The sequence below is a fragment of the Uloborus diversus genome, unplaced genomic scaffold, assembly GCF_026930045.1.
Source record: "Uloborus diversus isolate 005 unplaced genomic scaffold, Udiv.v.3.1 scaffold_12, whole genome shotgun sequence".
Taxonomy (NCBI): domain Eukaryota; kingdom Metazoa; phylum Arthropoda; class Arachnida; order Araneae; family Uloboridae; genus Uloborus; species Uloborus diversus.
The window spans coordinates 4,348,161-4,366,818 of NW_026557876.1; the positions used below are offsets into that span (position 1 = coordinate 4,348,161).

At 35.0% G+C, this 18,658-nt stretch overlaps 1 protein-coding gene across 1 annotated transcript in view; it reads left to right on the plus strand.

The window, feature by feature from the left end:
- The window catches only part of LOC129232487 (cystathionine beta-synthase-like), an 81,072-nt gene that overhangs the window by 53,480 nt on the left and 8,934 nt on the right, over window positions 1-18,658 (plus strand). Inside the window, 3 exon segments of the mRNA XM_054866636.1 lie at window positions 3,515-3,698; window positions 7,477-7,611; window positions 15,520-15,628. Of these exon segments, the coding sequence (XP_054722611.1) occupies window positions 3,515-3,698; window positions 7,477-7,611; window positions 15,520-15,628 (428 nt within the window).

Genomic DNA, 18,658 nt, shown 5'->3' on the forward strand with positions numbered 1-18,658 from the left:
TCCATCGATACCCGGTTCGATGGTCAGTTCATTGGCGTTCGAGAGAAGTGACTTGGACATACATACATAGGTACACACATAGATACATACGCTCAGTTTTTAATAGTATAAGATTATCATGCCATAGCTATTTGCTATTATATGAGGATTTCTGCAATTGAAAATTCTTACATTAAAGCTGATTGTTTATCAAAATGGAGCATTTAGACAGTGTAAGATGTTTCTTAGGTCTAGAAAATCCTTCTTAGCTGAGCCCTACTCCGGTAGACCCCCCATTCGACTAAGCAGTAAGTCACTGTCCTTAATAAGCTAGGGCTAGGGCAGAGCTACATGCAAAATACCAACGACCCAGTCGAAGAAAGGTGCAGAGGTAGACTTTGTGAAAAAGAGAAGTCTTGAAGTAGATTAACTTTGAGAAAAAAAGAAAAAACTTTTTGAGATCAGGATCAAAATATGAGAAAAAGATTGTGTTTAAACCTGAAGGGCAGATTTCTCAACAACTTCTCTTTAAGACTTTATAAAAACCCTGCAGTTTCAAATCACTTTGCATGCAAACATAAATTTTTGAGAGGGTGGAAATTTTCAGTCTGCCCAACGAGAGGGAACTCCGAATTTCACTGAGTTATGACAATTTTACCGAACGAAACTCCGAATTTTGCAGAAATTATGATAATTTTGGTGGACGAACTCCAAATTATGATACCTTTGCCGAATAAAACTACAAATTTTGCTGAATTATCATACGTTTGTCAAAGGGAACTTTAAATTTAGCCAAATTATGGCAGTTTTGCTGAATTGCCAGACAAAAATTACCAGATAAGGAAAGTTTTGGGAGGTCACGGTGACCTCCCGTCAGGGGCGCCCCCCGTTTACATGTCCTATGACTCGGAGACCTCGCTTCGGTCTCCCGTGTTATGTACAGGATATCAAACGCCATTTCAGGGTTCGTACGCTCCTTCGAAACTCCTCCAATACTCCTTCATTTATGAATTTTTTTTGAAGGGCCCTTCAAACTCCTTCATTTTGGTTTGAACTCCTTCAAAACTCCTTCTTTTTTGGTTCAAGACTACATAATCTTCCTCTATCACATAAACTTAAAATACTTCTATTGACAACTAACTTCGTCACAAAGGAGATTTTAATGTAGTCATTTCGTGCATTTATTTTTTTTCGATTTACAAATGGATCATAGTTGATTCATAAAAGTTGAAGGTGAGAATTTTATTGGAAGACTAAGACATTTCATAAGTGAAGTAAAACATGCGTAAACGGTGCTCGGCTATTTTTTCAAGTTTTATGATTATTGCTCTTCCCTCCACCACACTCTCGGCAGCAAAAGTCAAGTTGTCTGATTGTTATTTAAATATTTAAAATTACATAAGTAGATGTACTACATTAAGTGATTGCGTCAAAAGAAATGTTTAGTTAATTGCAGTTATGATATTGTAAAATGGGTCATCCACAGGGCCGATCCTAGCAGGTGTGCAGAGTGTGCGCCGCCCAAGGGCGGCCAAAGCAAGGGGCGGCCGCAGGCCGCATCATATAGTTCTTATAATCAATTCCGGAGGAGAACTTCCAGGTTTTTGTAACTTTTCACGGCGCTAAGGCATATCCATCAATCGTCGACGTGAGGTGGACAAAAGTCTATAGTTATATTTTTCAGGTATTAATGTTGAAAAAATACCCGAAAGATCCGTAGAGCTTCCCAGTTTTGTAAACGTCACCAAAGATGATATAAAATGCGATTTGAGAAATATCCGCTTAAGAGCTTCAAAATCCTTTCTTCCCAAAAATAGCCTTTCAGTTCCGAAAAATATTTTGGTTCAGAATATTTTCACGTTTCCCCTATTGTTTTCAAATATAGCCAAAAATGGGTTTTTTAAAAAATAGTGCCGAGAAATTATCGGAGGATAGCCGCCAGATCCCTTACCGTCACTAAAGACGGCCTAAATTTGCGTTTTAAACTTATATTTCGATGGGAGACGATTGAACCTCTTTCCCTCTTGCTACGTCATCAAAGGTAACCCAAAATTGCGGGTTTAAAGTTTCAGTTTCGGAGATTTTTCGGGAAGAACACTGATTCTTTTGCTAAGGTACGGTCTACGCACCTTAGCAACGGTCTTAAAAAATAAGCTTCAAGCTGGTTTCGATTTTGAAAGAATTTTAGGAAAGAACTGCAACATTACTTTCACCTAAAGTCTCGAAAAAGTTCCTAAAATTGCGATATTTGACTTCAATTTCGAAAATTTCTCCATGCACCTTGAACATACTTGAATGTTTTGTCCTTGCAACCAAACACAACTAAAGATTAACTAAAAATATTTTTCATACGCCATTTTCGATAATTTTCTTAGAGCAATCCTCCTCCCCTGAACCCCTGACACCTCCCCCCACGCTTCCCCCTTCCTCCGTACCTTCTCTGATGTCACCAAAGAAAGACTATAAAATGCGTTTTTACGACTAGTAAATTTTGGTATCTATTACTTTCTTCAAAAATATAAATTGTACCTAAGGAGTTTCTTTTAAAAAATTTCTTCCTTTTTATAAGATCATTCTTCCCTCCCCCCCCCCCTTTTTTTAAATTCGAACTTGGCATAGAAATTTAAAGAAAGGTTTATATAGACGTTTAAGATTAATCAAAATATGCAAATTACTCTTGAGGGGCGGCACATTAGGTCTTTGCACACGGGCGGCCGACACCCTAGGATCGGCCCTGGTCATCCACAAGTGATGTCATACTTTGAGGAGGAGACGGGCTCATGAAATTGTGACAAGGGGAAAAGAGAGGGTGACACAAAGTGACATCACTCAGTTATTGTAGCGATATGTTTGTAAAAAATATGATGTGACAAGAGGAGGAGTTTTAGGGTGAAGTGTGACACTTTGTGATAAAGGGTCAAATATATTGAAAAAAAAGTGACATTTAATGACACTCCATTAGTACTCCTTCAAAATCTCATTTTACTCCTTCAAAACTCCTCCAAAACTCCTTCATTTTATTCCTGAAATTGAGTACGAACCCTGCATTAGCGAAGATACCTGACATATTCTAATACTGTCTAACACTAAGCAGAGTGAATATGACACATTACAAGGAAAGATACTTCTGCTATAAAAAGCTTGTATTTAAAAGTCTAAAATAGTTGGTAAGTTAAAGAAATTACAATGTACGTTGCAAAACAGGATGGATGAACATTTAACTTCATACCTGTAAGGTGAAATATTCTAAATAACACACACTGTTCGGACATGAGGAAAAAAGAACACCATGCTGAAAGACAGCCACACACCAAATACCACACAAACACTCTGTGATCTTACTTCTTATATCCCACAGAAGAAACACAGTTGATGCCCACTCGTGGCGCCATCTACCGGACAGTGAGACAAACAATGAGAAAATTGATACGCATACATTTATGATGACAATAGAGGGTTGTTTAAATGGCAAGACTAATTATGTCTGAATATATTATACAACATCCCGTTCTCATAGTCTTCCTTCTCTCCCCAGGTGGCAGCAGCGGCAGTGCCCTGAGTGGCGCCCTGAGGGCAGCCAGGGAGCTGCGCGAGGGTCAGCGCTGTGTGGTGCTCCTCCCTGACGGGGTGAGGAACTACATGACCAAGTTCCTGACAGACTCCTGGCTCACCGAGAGAGACTTCATCGACATACACCAGGAGATGAGCGAGAAGCACTGGTGAGTCGCCCGACCTCGTTGCAACCGACTACCACTTGCTCCATGCAAGGTCACCCCCAGGAGTGACCTTATAACTGATTCTTTGAATAAGCATGCATATGGCCATACACTGCCATGTGCAGGTAAAAGGCAGTATCTGCAGAAATGAGTTTTCGAGATATTTGAAGAAACGCGTTTTGGATTCCATACTAACGATAGGGAAATGCTGGAATTGGACGTCTTTTTTGCACCTTTTTTTCAGCGGAAACCAAATTAGCGAGCTTGTACAGTAAAGATAACGTACAGTAGATGACAAAAATGGAAAAAAATGAAAAATTTGCAGTTACTGCCCTTTACCTGCAGACGGCAGTACAGTCGACTCTCGATAATCCAAAGTCCCGAGGGACCGCAGAATGGGGTGAAAACGCCGAAAAGCATGTAGAATATTTTTTTTCTATATTCAACCAATTGAGAATTGATAAATTTGCACAGGCCTACCTCTTAGGCAATCAGAACTGGAATTTTAGAGCCCTTCGTCCATTACAAAGCTGAAAGGAGCAGGGCATATTTTAATGGGTTTTTTTTTGGGCAATTGCAAAAACAGTTAAGTAAAATTGGCCCCAGAGTCAAATAAAATTGCCCACCTACATTTTCCTAAATTTTTCCATCGGTTATGTGTTTCTATGTACAGTAGAAGACCGTTATAATGCACACCTCGGGACCAGAGCTTTTGCGTTATACAGGTTTTTGCGTTATATAGATCATTTCACAAATTTTGAAACTAATATTCAGAACGTATCTATATATTAGCACTCCAGAATGAGTTTTATCTGCAAAGAGTATTAAAGCACCAATATTCCAATTAGTTATTCACAAATAAATATGTTTCACAATCAAAATCCTGCACTTCTGCAAGCTTCATGGTTTGCATAACAGCTGCATTTTCAAGAGCCATCTGGTATTTTCTGTTTACTATGAGTACTCATTTTCAATTCGAAAGCTTTGAAATAAGATAGAAAGATGAAAAACTTTCAACATTTAATTTGCCTAACCATTTTTATGTTTGCAAACAAAACAGAGGGATTTTTCAAACTTCAAAACCTATTGTTTACTTCTGAAAAGTAGTGCGGTTTATAGAGAATTGCGTTATATAGGTTGGGCGTTATAACGGTCTTCTACTGTAGATTCAAATGGTTCTAATGAAGAAGCATCTGAACTTTACAAAGAGAGGTTTTATATGAAATCTTTTTTTGAAAAAGACAATGTTATTTGAATTTGGTTGTATTAAAATGAAAATGAATGGTTATATTATAATAAATGAAATTAAAAAAAAAATCAAAAACTCGGTGACTGTTTGAACTATTTTAAACGCTGAGTCACAGCGTTTATGTTCTTTACACTCTTTTCCTATCGAACGAAACGACCATTAACAATAATCTCCCTAATTCCAATTTTCACACCCCAACTCCTTTTTGACGATTATTCAACAAACATAAACTGCACATTTACAATCCCCCCCCCCCTTTCCGAGGAAGTTGGAGTTGCCCACACAGTCAAATTTCCTTAAAATATGCCCTGGAAGGGAGCTGTTAAAAAGTTGTGTCAGCCTAACACGCAAGCTTAACTCTTGTAACTAAAAAACAGTCAACTCCACAGGTTAGCAGATGCCTTCGTATCATGTCTGAAAGTTTCTTTGAAGATTGAAGTAACAAGAGTCAATTAAAACTAACTTTGTTTTATTGAACTATACACAGTAGAAGACCGTTATAACGCCAACCTTTATAACGCAATTCTCTATAAACCGCACCACTTTTCAGAAGTAAACAATAGGTTTTGAAGTCTAAAAAATCCCACTGTTTTGCTTTGCGAACATAAAAATTGTTAGGCAAATTAAATCTTGAAAGTTTTTCATCTTTCCACCTTAATTCAAAGCTTTTAAATTGAAAATGAGTACTCATAGTAAACAGAAAATACCAGATGGCTCTTGAAAAGGCAGCTGTTATACAAACCATGAAGCTAGCAGAAGTGCAGGATAATGCACTTTTTTTTGATTGTGAAACATATTTGTGAACGACTAATTGTAATATTGGTGCTTTAATGCTCAATGCAGATAAAACTCATTCTGAAGTGCTAATATATAGAAATATTCTGAATGTTAGTTTCAAAATTTGTGAAATGACCTATATAACGCCAAAACCTGTATAACGCAAAAGCTCTGGTCCCTAAGTGTGCGTTATAACGGTCTTCTACTGTAATAAAAATTAACTGTAAATCATACAACTTCTGTAAACAGTAAAATAATCAAAACATGTTTCAACTAACTATAAAGTTTCCTTAATATGTTTCAAAAAAAAATTTAAGTCCCTAACGCTCATGGCGAAAACTAACAGCCATTTCCTATGCTGAGTTCGGGACGCCGCTTCAATAAGCGAGCTTCGTCAAAAAGAACGAATATCCTCGGCCGAATCGATGAGAAACGAGAGCAGAAGTGATTCCTTCTGCCTATATCCTACACATGCCATGCCGGAAATGCGTGCCTAAGAAATGCCTGGATGTTTCTAGAACATTCTATCTGCCCCGAGTCATCAGGAGATTACGTCATTCATGCGCTGACGTCACATCCTTGGAATCATTCATTCATTCCGATGTTTACACATCGTAGCTTTCCGATCAGCGACTCGTAACAAGCGTCCGTAAAGGGACAATGCAACTGCTCACGCATCAAATAAAAAAACGAGTAAGTAAATACGTCTTACAATTAGCTTTTAAGATTAATTCAGGGGTAGAAGTGATCGACTTGTCACATATAGGCCATTTTACACAAAAAATATGGGACAAATATAGGACACATTATATGAATAGTTTCGCTATGAAAAAAGAAATAATACATACATATTATTTATTTATTCTTATCAATGATTTTGTTTAAAAAAAACCCTTAAACAAAATTATAACTTACACCTGAAATGACTTTCCTGTAGTTGAAAGAATAATTTTTGAAAAAAGTGTACTTTGTAGACAAAAAAAAAAAAAAGAACGTGAAATTTATTGATAGTTAACACGGCAACTCACAATTTTTGCAGGGATAGAAGTGTCACAAACATAGCTCATATAAATAAATAAAAACCGTCTTTGTGTTGAGAACTAACAGTAAATAACCAATGCTTTGTAGCACAATTATACAGATATTTTGTTCAATAAAATTCCACCAAAACAAAAGACTGCAAACAGACTATTAGAACATTCCGATCAGAAAATGCACTGAACACAAAAATATACCCGCGAAAACCAAAAACCGAAAAAAAACACGCTGGAAAACAAAACAAACTGCTGTTGCCAAACGCAAAATTCTAAAACCAACTTCAGAATTCGTTCTCAAAACTCCACCCACTACAATGACGTCATATTGCTGTAGCCAATGAGAAAAGATGCCTGTTGCAGGATTTAGTGAGTTGCGTTTTTTAATTTTAAATTCGTTTGCACACGTACTTTTGACGAAAAATCCGAAGTCAGATAGTTTATTTACTGTTGCTTTATAGAAATAAATTTAATTAAAAAAAAAACGGAATATAGGAAATATAGGACATTTCCCAAAAATATAGGAAATATAGGACGATTTTCATACTTTTTTTGAAAATATAGGATATATAGGACTACTTCGACACCTGTGAATTGGTGAGTGACATTTTGTGGCTATCAAGTCGAAGAACCATGAGTGCGGGAATTTGCAAAAATTGCTTTTTAACAGTCTGTAATTTTTTTTTCTTATTAAAGGCGGGTGCATTAACTTCTCTTCCAGGTGGTGGGACCTGAAGGTGTCCAGCCTCCAGCTGAGTGGGCCCCTCACCATCCTGCCCCACATGTCCTGCCAGGATGCCATCGACTGCATGGTGAGGGAAGGATTCGACCAGCTGCCCGTGGTCGACGACTCCGGGTGAGTCCCGACCTCGCTCCCGGAGACTTCCATCTTTTTGAGTTTTCATAGAAGCAATGGGAGGTCGGCAGTTCGGCAATCCAGCCCGATGTGGTTTTCACATTTGGAACACAGATTTCTCCCATGCCGCTGAGAAATTCTTTTGAGATCCAAAGAGATGGAAGTCACTCGGTAGGGTGGTCAGAGCCTGACGATTTGGAAAACTTATCCCACACTTCTTGATTCATTGGCAAGATATGTTTCCTTGCTAACATGGGTGCCACTCTAAAAATTGGCCAGGACTGAAAAACGCGTGGCTCCATTTTGCGACACCAAAATGTTAGCACTTAGTTTGTTTGATGTTTTAGACATATATAATGCTAATTTTTGATGCTGTAACTATATAGTAAAACCAAATTGTAAGATTAAGTAAAAATTAAAACCTAAATAAAAAAACAACATATCATTGTCCAAGATTTTTAGGAGGCAAAAGTAGAAAAAGAACCTAATGATAAAATACAACTAAAAAAACTTACTATTTGCTACTGCAGAAAAAAAGCTTCAGATTGTATAGTTCATGTTACATAAATAGTTCATATTTCATACAAAAAAATAGTAATTAAAAAAAATTCAGGTTTGAGATTCTTGGCTATAAGATGCATTGTTATAAGAACTTTAACAAAATTTTCCAGATTAAGATAAGAATGGTTGAAATCAACAGATTGAGTAACTTATTTAGTTATTCTTTGAAAAAAAAAAACAGCTATCTTTTTAACTTTAGCAGATAGGCCAGTTTTTCGTCCTCAGAAGAATAAGACCTTTTTGGAGAGAGAGATTCAAAAGTAAAGATATGTTTCATTTATAAAAATCATTTTGAACATGGAAAAAAAACCTGATGGCCAAAATTTTTGAAAAGACGGAATGCCGTCCCTTGGACGGAAGTGTGGTAGCCATGCTTGCTAAATTAATTTAGCTAACCTGTTTTGATGAACCTTTGCAGTGCAATTAACAGAATAAACTGTATACAGTCGGACCTCACTCTAACCAATTCGTCGGGACCGAAACTTTTACGCGTTAAATCCTGGTTATTTGTAATATCGGGGTGTGAAAAAAAAATTAAAAAGTTGTGTTTTCCTTATCTAAAGCCCCTAATAAGAAAGTTGCGCAAAAATATCCATAATTAGAAAGTTTACACCTTTTATTCAGCATTCCACGACTTATTACACAGCAGTTAATTTGAAATTTTGTTGCACTGAGTAATAGATGTTTGACAGTTTCCTTGATACTTGACTCAGAATATTTCTCTTTCGACTTTACGGAGAGAAGAAAATACCCATGTAAAGAATTTCAAAAAGTAAATTTGAATGGGAGTTTCACTTTTGCTTTCTGCATCAGAATCACCATTCGTTGGTTGCCCCCTAGCCCGTCAAAAATCGATAATTCCAAAAAAAAAACGTCTTTTTCTGCTTTTTACAACATTTGGGAAACAATCTAATATTTCCTATCTCAAATTAACATTTTTTCTCGGTTGTTAAAATGATTCGTTAAATCGGGGTTTATTATTTGGTAAATAGGGGATTTGCCTTTTTTTTAGTCGGGGAAAAAGAAAAATTTGCTAAGTCGGGAAATGTGTTAAACAGAGGTTCGTTAAATCGAGGTTTATTATTTGGTAAATAGGGGATTTGCCTTTATTTTAGTCGGGGAAGAAGAAAAATTTGCTAAATCGGGGAATTTGTTAAACAGAGGTTCGTTAAATCGGTGTTTATTATTTGGCAAATAGGGGATTTGCCTTTATTTTAGTCGGGGAAGAAGAAAAATTTGCTAAATCGGGGAATTTGTTAAACAGAGGTTCGTTAAATCAGAGTTCATTATTTGGTAAATAGGGGATTTGCCTTTATTTTAGTCGGGATAGAAGAAAAATTTGCTAAATCGGGGAATTTGTTAAACAGACGTTCGTTAAATCAGGGTTCATTATTTGGTAAATAGGGGATATGCCTTTATTTTAGTCGGGGAAGAAGAAAAATTTGCTAAATCGGGGAATTTGTTAAACAGAGGTTCGTTAAATCAGGGTTCATTATTTGGTAAATAGGGGATTTGCCTTTATTTTAGTCGGGGAAGAAGAAAAATTTGCCAAATCGGGAAATTTGTCAAACAGAGGTTCGTTAAATCGGGGTTCATTATTTGGTAAATAGGGGATATGCCTTTATTTTAGTCGGGGAAGAAGAAAAATGTGCTAAGTCGGGAAATTTGTTAAACAGAGGTTCGTTAAATCGGTGTTTATTATTTGGTAAATAGGGGATTTGCCTTTATTTTAGTCGGGGAAGAAGAAATATTTGCTAAATCGGGGAATTTGTTAAACAGAGGTTCGTTAAATCAGGGTTCATTATTTGGTAAATAGGGGATTTGCCTTTATTTTAGTCGGGGAAGAAGAAAAATTTGCTAAATCGGGGAATTTGTTAAACAGAGGTTCGTTAAATCAGGGTTCATTATTTGGTAAATAGGGGATTTGCCTTTATTTTAGTCGGGGAAGAAGAAAAATTTGCTAAATCGGGGAATTTGTTAAACAGAGGTTCGTTAAATCAGGGTTCATTATTTGGTAAATAGGGGATTTGCCTTTATTTTAGTCGGGATAGAAGAAAAATTTGCTAAATCGGGGAATTTGTTAAACAGACGTTCGTTAAATCAGGGTTCATTATTTGGTAAATAGGGGATATGCCTTTATTTTAGTCGGGGAAGAAGAAAAATTTGCTAAATCGGGGAATTTGTTAAACAGAGGTTCGTTAAATCAGGGTTCATTATTTGGTAAATAGGGGATTTGCCTTTATTTTAGTCGGGGAAGAAGAAAAATGTGCTAAGTTGGGAAATTTGTTAAACAGAGGTTCGTTAAATCGGTGTTTATTATTTGGTAAATAGGGGATTTGCCTTTATTTTAGTCGGGGAAGAAGAAAAATTTGCTAAATCGGGGAATTTGTTAAACAGAGGTTCGTTAAATCGGTGTTTATTATTTGGTAAATAGGGGATATGCCTTTATTTTAGTCGGGGAAGAAGAAAAATTTGCTAAATCGGGGAATTTGTTAAACAGAGGTTCGTTAAATCAGGGTTCATTATTTGGTAAATAGGGGATTTGCCTTTATTTTAGTCGGGGAAGAAGAAAAATGTGCTAAGTTGGGAAATTTGTTAAACAGAGGTTCGTTAAATCGGTGTTTATTATTTGGTAAATAAGGGATTTGCCTTTATTTTAGCTGGGGAAGAAAGAAAAATTTGCCAAATCGGGAAATTTGTTAAACAGAGGTTCGTTAAATCGGTGTTTATTATTTGGTAAATAGGGGATTTGCCTTTATTTTAGTCGGGGAAGAAGAAAAATGTGCTAAATCGGGGAATTTGTTAAACAGAGGTTCGTTAAATCGGTGTTTATTATTTGGTAAATAAGGGATTTGCCTTTATTTTAGCTGGGGAAGAAAGAAAAATTTGCTAAATCGGGGAATTTGTTAAACAGAGGTTCGTTAAATCAGGGTTCATTATTTGGTAAATAGGGGATTTGCCTTTATTTTAGTCGGGGAAGAAGAAAAATGTACTAAGTTGGGAAATTTGTTAAACAGAGGTTCGTTAAATCGGTGTTTATTATTTGGTAAATAGGGGATTTGCCTTTATTTTAGTCGGGGAAGAAGAAAAATTTGCTAAATCGGGGAATTTGTTAAACAGAGGTTCGTTAAATCGGTGTTTATTATTTGGTAAATAGGGGATATGCCTTTATTTTAGTCGGGAAAGAAGAAAAATTTGCTAAATCGGGGAATTTGTTAAACAGAGGTTCGTTAAATCGGTGTTTATTATTTGGTAAATAGGGGATTTGCCTTTATTTTAGTCGGGGAAGAAGAAAAATGTGCTAAGTTGGGAAATTTGTTAAACAGAGGTTCGTTAAATTGGTGTTTATTATTTGGTAAATAGGGGATATGCCTTTATTTTAGTCGGGGAAGAAGAAAAATGTGCTAAGTCGGGAAATTTGTTAAACAGAGGTTCGTTAAATCGGTGTTTATTATTTGGTAAATAGGGGATATGCCTTTATTTTAGTCGGGGAAGAAGAAAAATTTGCTAAATCGGGGAATTTGTTAAACAGAGGTTCGTTAAATCAGGGTTCATTATTTGGTAAATAGGGGATTTGCCTTTATTTTAGTCGGGGAAGAAGAAAAATTTGCCAAATCGGGAAATTTGTTAAACAGAGGTTCGTTAAATCGGTGTTTATTATTTGGTAAGTAGGGGATTTGCCTTTATTTTAGTCGGGGAAGAAGAAAAATGTGCTAAATCGGGGAATTTGTTAAACAGAGGTTCGTTAAATCAGGGTTTATTATTTGGTAAATAAGGGATTTGCCTTTATTTTAGTCGGGGAAGAAGAAAAATTTGCTAAATCGGGGAATTTGTTAAACAGAGGTTCGTTAAATCAGGGTTCATTATTTGGTAAATAGGGGATTTGCCTTTATTTTAGTCGGGGAAGAAGAAAAATTTGCCAAATCGGGAAATTTGTTAAACAGAGGTTCGTTAAATCGGTGTTTATTATTTGGTAAGTAGGGGATTTGCCTTTATTTTAGTCGGGGAAGAAGAAAAATGTGCTAAATCGGGGAATTTGTTAAACAGAGGTTCGTTAAATCGGTGTTTATTATTTGGTAAATAGGGGATATGCCTTTATTTTAGTCGGGAAAGAAGAAAAATTTGCTAAATCGGGGAATTTGTTAAACAGAGGTTCGTTAAATCGGTGTTTATTATTTGGTAAATAGGGGATTTGCCTTTATTTTAGTCGGGGAAGAAGAAAAATGTGCTAAGTTGGGAAATTTGTTAAACAGAGGTTCGTTAAATTGGTGTTTATTATTTGGTAAATAGGGGATATGCCTTTATTTTAGTCGGGGAAGAAGAAAAATGTGCTAAGTCGGGAAATTTGTTAAACAGAGGTTCGTTAAATCGGTGTTTATTATTTGGTAAATAGGGGATATGCCTTTATTTTAGTCGGGGAAGAAGAAAAATTTGCTAAATCGGGGAATTTGTTAAACAGAGGTTCGTTAAATCAGGGTTCATTATTTGGTAAATAGGGGATTTGCCTTTATTTTAGTCGGGGAAGAAGAAAAATTTGCCAAATCGGGAAATTTGTTAAACAGAGGTTCGTTAAATCGGTGTTTATTATTTGGTAAGTAGGGGATTTGCCTTTATTTTAGTCGGGGAAGAAGAAAAATGTGCTAAATCGGGGAATTTGTTAAACAGAGGTTCGTTAAATCAGGGTTTATTATTTGGTAAATAAGGGATTTGCCTTTATTTTAGTCGGGGAAGAAGAAAAATTTGCTAAATCGGGGAATTTGTTAAACAGAGGTTCGTTAAATCAGGGTTCATTATTTGGTAAATAGGGGATTTGCCTTTATTTTAGTCGGGGAAGAAGAAAAATTTGCCAAATCGGGAAATTTGTTAAACAGAGGTTCGTTAAATCGGTGTTTATTATTTGGTAAGTAGGGGATTTGCCTTTATTTTAGTCGGGGAAGAAGAAAAATGTGCTAAATCGGGGAATTTGTTAAACAGAGGTTCGTTAAATCAGGGTTTATTATTTGGTAAATAAGGGATTTGCCTTTATTTTAGCTGGGGAAGAAAGAAAAATTTGCCAAATCGGGAAATTTGTTAAACAGAGGTTCGTTAAATCGGTGTTTATTATTTGGTAAATAGGGGATTTGCCTTTATTTTAGTCGGGGAAGAAGAAAAATTTGCCAAGTCGGGGAATTTGTTAAATAGACGTTCGTTAAATCGGGGTCCGACTGTGTAAAATTTTGTTCCACATTGATCATAATGTTGAAGATCTGAGAGCTCGTTTCGTCTGAATAACCTGGGACTCGGATCTTCCGTGGGCCTGAGAGAATTGCGCTGATCTGATGGAAAGAACTTTAATTGATTGATAATTAATTAATTGCCATGCCACAGGGAAACCTGAAGAACAGAAAAAATACAGAACATTCAAAAATCAGCAAAAAAAAAAAACCCTGGAAAATGCAGGGAATTTTATAATTTTTTTTAAACTGAAGTTGCAAACATCAATGCCCAAAAATGTACAAACTACAAAATAATAATAATAATTTTTTTTAAATCATAAATAAATGCAAAAACAGGAAGCTTACTATATTTTTTTTTCTTTGTTTAAGTCAATATTGAAATGTCTATCATGAGAGCAAAAATTATTCATTGTTTTATTTGACATGAGTCTTGAATTTTCTGCTGATTTAACTTAATCATGAAATCAATATTTATTGAAGCATGAAATCAATGTTTATTGTTTTGCTTACTAATGCATTTTTTTTATCTTGTGAGCTTCTAAGTCTTTTTTTTTAAATAAATTCAATTGCTATGCTATTGTAATCGTAGATCACCGATATATATCAGTCGATATATATCATATATATCACAATATATGATATATATATCACAATATATGATATATATATCGATATATATCACGATATATATCCAATATTTATTTTGAAACTATCATGATATTTTGATATTTTAGATATTTATTTTTTGAACTACGGCATTTTCAATATACAAGGTATATTAATTATAGTAAAGTTGTTCATTTATTAATAAAAAAACTCCAAAAAGTTATGTTCTATATTTTATCATGTTTAATACATCATAATATAACAAAGTAATATAATATTCCTTTTTTACTTGTATTTTATATTCATAAAGTTATTAGTAATGTAACAACTTTAATTCATATTAAAAGTGCTTAATTAAATTTTAAACATTGCTCAGAAAAAAAAGAAAATGTCTTGTGACTGTGCACCGACTAATGCATCCTATTTATTTCTGAATCATATTTAACTGTAAAAGTAGCTAACAGAAGAAAAAGGCGTAAAACGGCTAATGCTAAATGAACTCCATTAAAATGGATATAAATGTAAAATGAAATATTAGATGTAAATAATTAAAGAAACATTAATTTTAAGTCTACATATTGCAATTATAATATAAAAATATCTTGAGTGTTTTGAAGATGCATTTACTATTTTGAAGACTTTTGTTTGTGCTGATTGAAAATATCGGATAGATATCAAAATATCCGATATATATCAAAATATCGGATATTTTCGATATTTTTGAAAACATCATGATATTTTCGAACCCTGATTGTAATTAATTCTTCACTTATTTCCTGTCGATTTGATCAATTAATACATTTTACCCCTGTGACAAAACTATCAGGATACTAATGTTCCACTGTTCGCTGGTTTATACAGGGTATCTGCTACTTTTTGAGTTTTGAAATCCATGACTTTCCCTGACTTTCCATGACTTCTGCTCGTAGCTTTCCATGACTCACGTTCTTGAAATCCATGACTTTCGCAAGTTACTTCAATTGACAATGACATCAAAATTGCGCATAAATATAATAGATATATTGTCAGTCAGGAGATCAAGTCCGCATACATGCGCAGTTATGGCAAATTCGCCAGGTGCTGGAAGGATTCAACGTTGAGTATTCATCTGATTGGTCAACACAATGTAAGTCGTCAGGAAAATGTTATCGACAAATCAGCTTTTCTGTGCACCGAAAAACAAAGTAGATGAATGGCGATAAAATCATTTTCGTTTTTTCGAAATCGGAAGAACAGCGATCTGTACAGAGTGCGAAATCCATGACCAACAGTCAGTTTCCATGACTTTTGGACATTTTACACTGAAATCCATGACTTTCCATGACCACTTTCGATCATGGTGGAAATCCATGACTTTCCTGACTTTTCATATGCGCGGACACCCTGTTTATAACGTTGCGTATTCACACAGGAAAAATGCAGGGAATTTTTTCGCAGAATGGAGTGATTTAATGAGGTGGATGTATTTAATTGACTGAGGTTTGTGAATGTGTGGATTATATGTATGTGTTGCTTATCCCTCCAGAGTGATCAAGGGCATGGTGACCTTGGGCAACGTGATGGCCAAGATCATGGCCGGCAAGGTGATGTCCACTTCCCTGGTGTCTGACATCCTCTACACGACCTTCCACAAGGTGAGCCCCATCTGCCTCGTTTTCTGTGAATTGTCACACCCCCTCCCCCAATTTCTTACCATATATATATATATATACTAGCTGCAAAACCCGGCGTTGCTCGGGTTAAAATACATTGCATGTTTAATGATACATAAAATATTTAAGAATTCTCTTTCCAACGTAGATTATATAGATTTCTATTTTAAATATTGAGAGACTTTGTCGACCATTAAACATGCGATGTATAGAGAGTATAATAAATTAATTAACTAATTAATTGAAATTGAAATAATTATAAGTTAAAATACGAAACATCTTAGTAAATTGAAAAGTTATGTTTTATTTTCATAATTATTTATATACTATATTGAACATACAATATATGACAAATATATATATATATATATATATATATCACATACTATTATACATTCACACTTTTTAGTTTCTCTTTGCAATACTTGTTTATAGACTACATTTATAGTTTTATTGCCCGGACTGTAAATGAACAAATTTCGAGGTGATCCTACTCGTGAGTATGCAACGTATAATAGGCCGTGTGCAAAGCATGGTTCCTTTAAGTCAACGCCACAGATTTGACCCTGTGCTTTGTTGATAGTCATGCTGTAAGCCAGTTTCACCGGGAATTGTAAGCGTTTAAAAGTAAAAGGCAATCCATTTGATACTAAAGGTATCCGTGGTATAAATCTATTCGTCCTTTGTCTTTATCAGTCATTATACTGGCCTCGATGATGTTATTTTGTAGCAAGAAAAGTCACCGACTTTTGGTTTATATACCATCGAATATCGAAATTTCTAGTACCAGAACAGTCTAGAAGATTACAAATAGATCTTAGCAGTTGTCCACGTTTTGGAACTATCTAGATCATTCTAAAAATTTTTAGAACGTTCTAGATCATTCTGGATATTTCTAGAACTTTCTAGAACATTCTAAGTCGATTATAACGTTCATAGACGTTTTGGAACTTTCTAGATCATTCTAGAACTTTTTAGAACTCTCTAGATCATTCTGGAAATTTCTAGAACCTTCTAGAACATTCTTAGTCCATTGTAGCGTTTGCGCATGTTTTGGAACTTTCTAGATCATTCTAGAAATATTGAGAATCTTCTAGAACAATCTAGATCGATTGTAACAGTTGCACACATTCTGGAGTTTTCTCGACTATTCCCAAAATTTTATGAACTTTCCCGTAGTTCTCATAAGTTAGAAAAGACAGACATATACTTTTTCACCTTTTTGCCACCCACAACCACCCACTTCCATCCACCGCGACCAAACTCCCTTATTCCCACCAGGAGACCAAGGGGTGCTTACAACCCCAAGCAGAAGTTGATTGGAATTGTTGGTAATAGAGAAAACCCTGTCTTTACGTACGCACATTAGCATTTTATGTATATATTAAGATATATATATATATATATATATATATATATATATATATATATATATATATATATATATATATATATATATATATATGTATGTATGTACTGAAACAAAATACAAGAAAATTAGAAAAGAAATAAATAAAATAAAATGGAGTAAACCATTGCTGAGGCGTTCTGGCTTCATCAACTTAGTCTTATTATTAGTTTTAGTATTCTTATTTGTTTAGTTTTGTAAATCCCTTACGTGTTTATTGTTTGCATTTTGTAATGTATATATATACAGTAGAAGACCGTTATAACGCCAACCTGTATAACGCAATTATCTATAAACCGCACTACTTTTCAGAAGTAAACAATAGGTTTTGAAGTTTAAAAAATCCCTCTGTTTTGCTTTGCAAACATAAAAATGGTTAGGCAAATTAAATTTTGAAAGTTTTTCATCTTTCCATCTTATTTCAAAGCTTTTAAATTGAAAATTAGTTCTCATAGTAAACAGAAAATACCAGATGGCTCTTGAAAATGCAGCTGTTATGCAAACCATGAAGGTAGCAGAAGTGCAGCATAATGCACTTTCTTTTGATCCTGGAACATATTTATTCATGAATAACTAATTGTAATATGGGTGCTTTAATACTCATTGCAGATAAAACTCATTCTGAAGTGCTAATATATATATATATATATATATTCTGAATATTAGTTTCAAAATTTGTGAAATGACCTATATAACACCAAAACCTGTATAACGCAAAAGCTCTGGTCCCAAGGTGTGCGTTATAACGGTCTTCTACTGTGTGTGTGTATATATATATATATATATATATATATATATATATATATATATATATAGGGGTAATGTGAACAAATAATATATTCTACATTCAACCAGCGCATTATTGTGGCTAAAGCATTAAATGTATTTTAAATATTTGCGTGGTGGGAGTTTCATTGTTGAGACACGCGGGTTACTCGATCATCGACTATTATTTATATGAGGATATACGGGCGAACCAATTATTTTTTGCCACAGGCACAGCCGTGCGGGTACCGCTAGTCTTCACTAATAATAAAGCTGAATGTCTCTCTGTCAGGATCTCTCTCTGTCTGTCAGGATGTCTGTGACGCGCATAGCGCCTAGACCGTTCGGCCGATTTTCATGGAATTTGGCAGAGTTAGTTTGTAGCATGGGGGTGTGCACCTCGAAGCGATGTTTCGAAAATTCGACGTGGTTCTTTTTTTATTCCAATTTTAAGAACAAAATTAGAATAAGACGGACGAGTAAATTACGAAATGATCATGACGTGGAACCGTAACATGGGCACGAGCCAATTGGCGAGAAAATTCACCCTACATTATTTGTAAATATACAGGCGAACCAAGACCTTTTCATTTTTCTATTACGGGCAAAGCCGTGCGGGTACCACTAGTATATATATATATATTCTGAATATTAGTTTCAAAAATCTGTGAAATGACCTATATAACGCAAAAAACTGTATAAAGCAAAAGCTCTGGTCCCAAGGTGTGCGTTATAACGGTCTTCTACTGTATATAATCCACAGGGGTGATTGTGTTCCGGTATTTTACCGAATTTCCGGTATTTTCGGACGTATTTCCGGTATTTTTATGTCCGAAAAT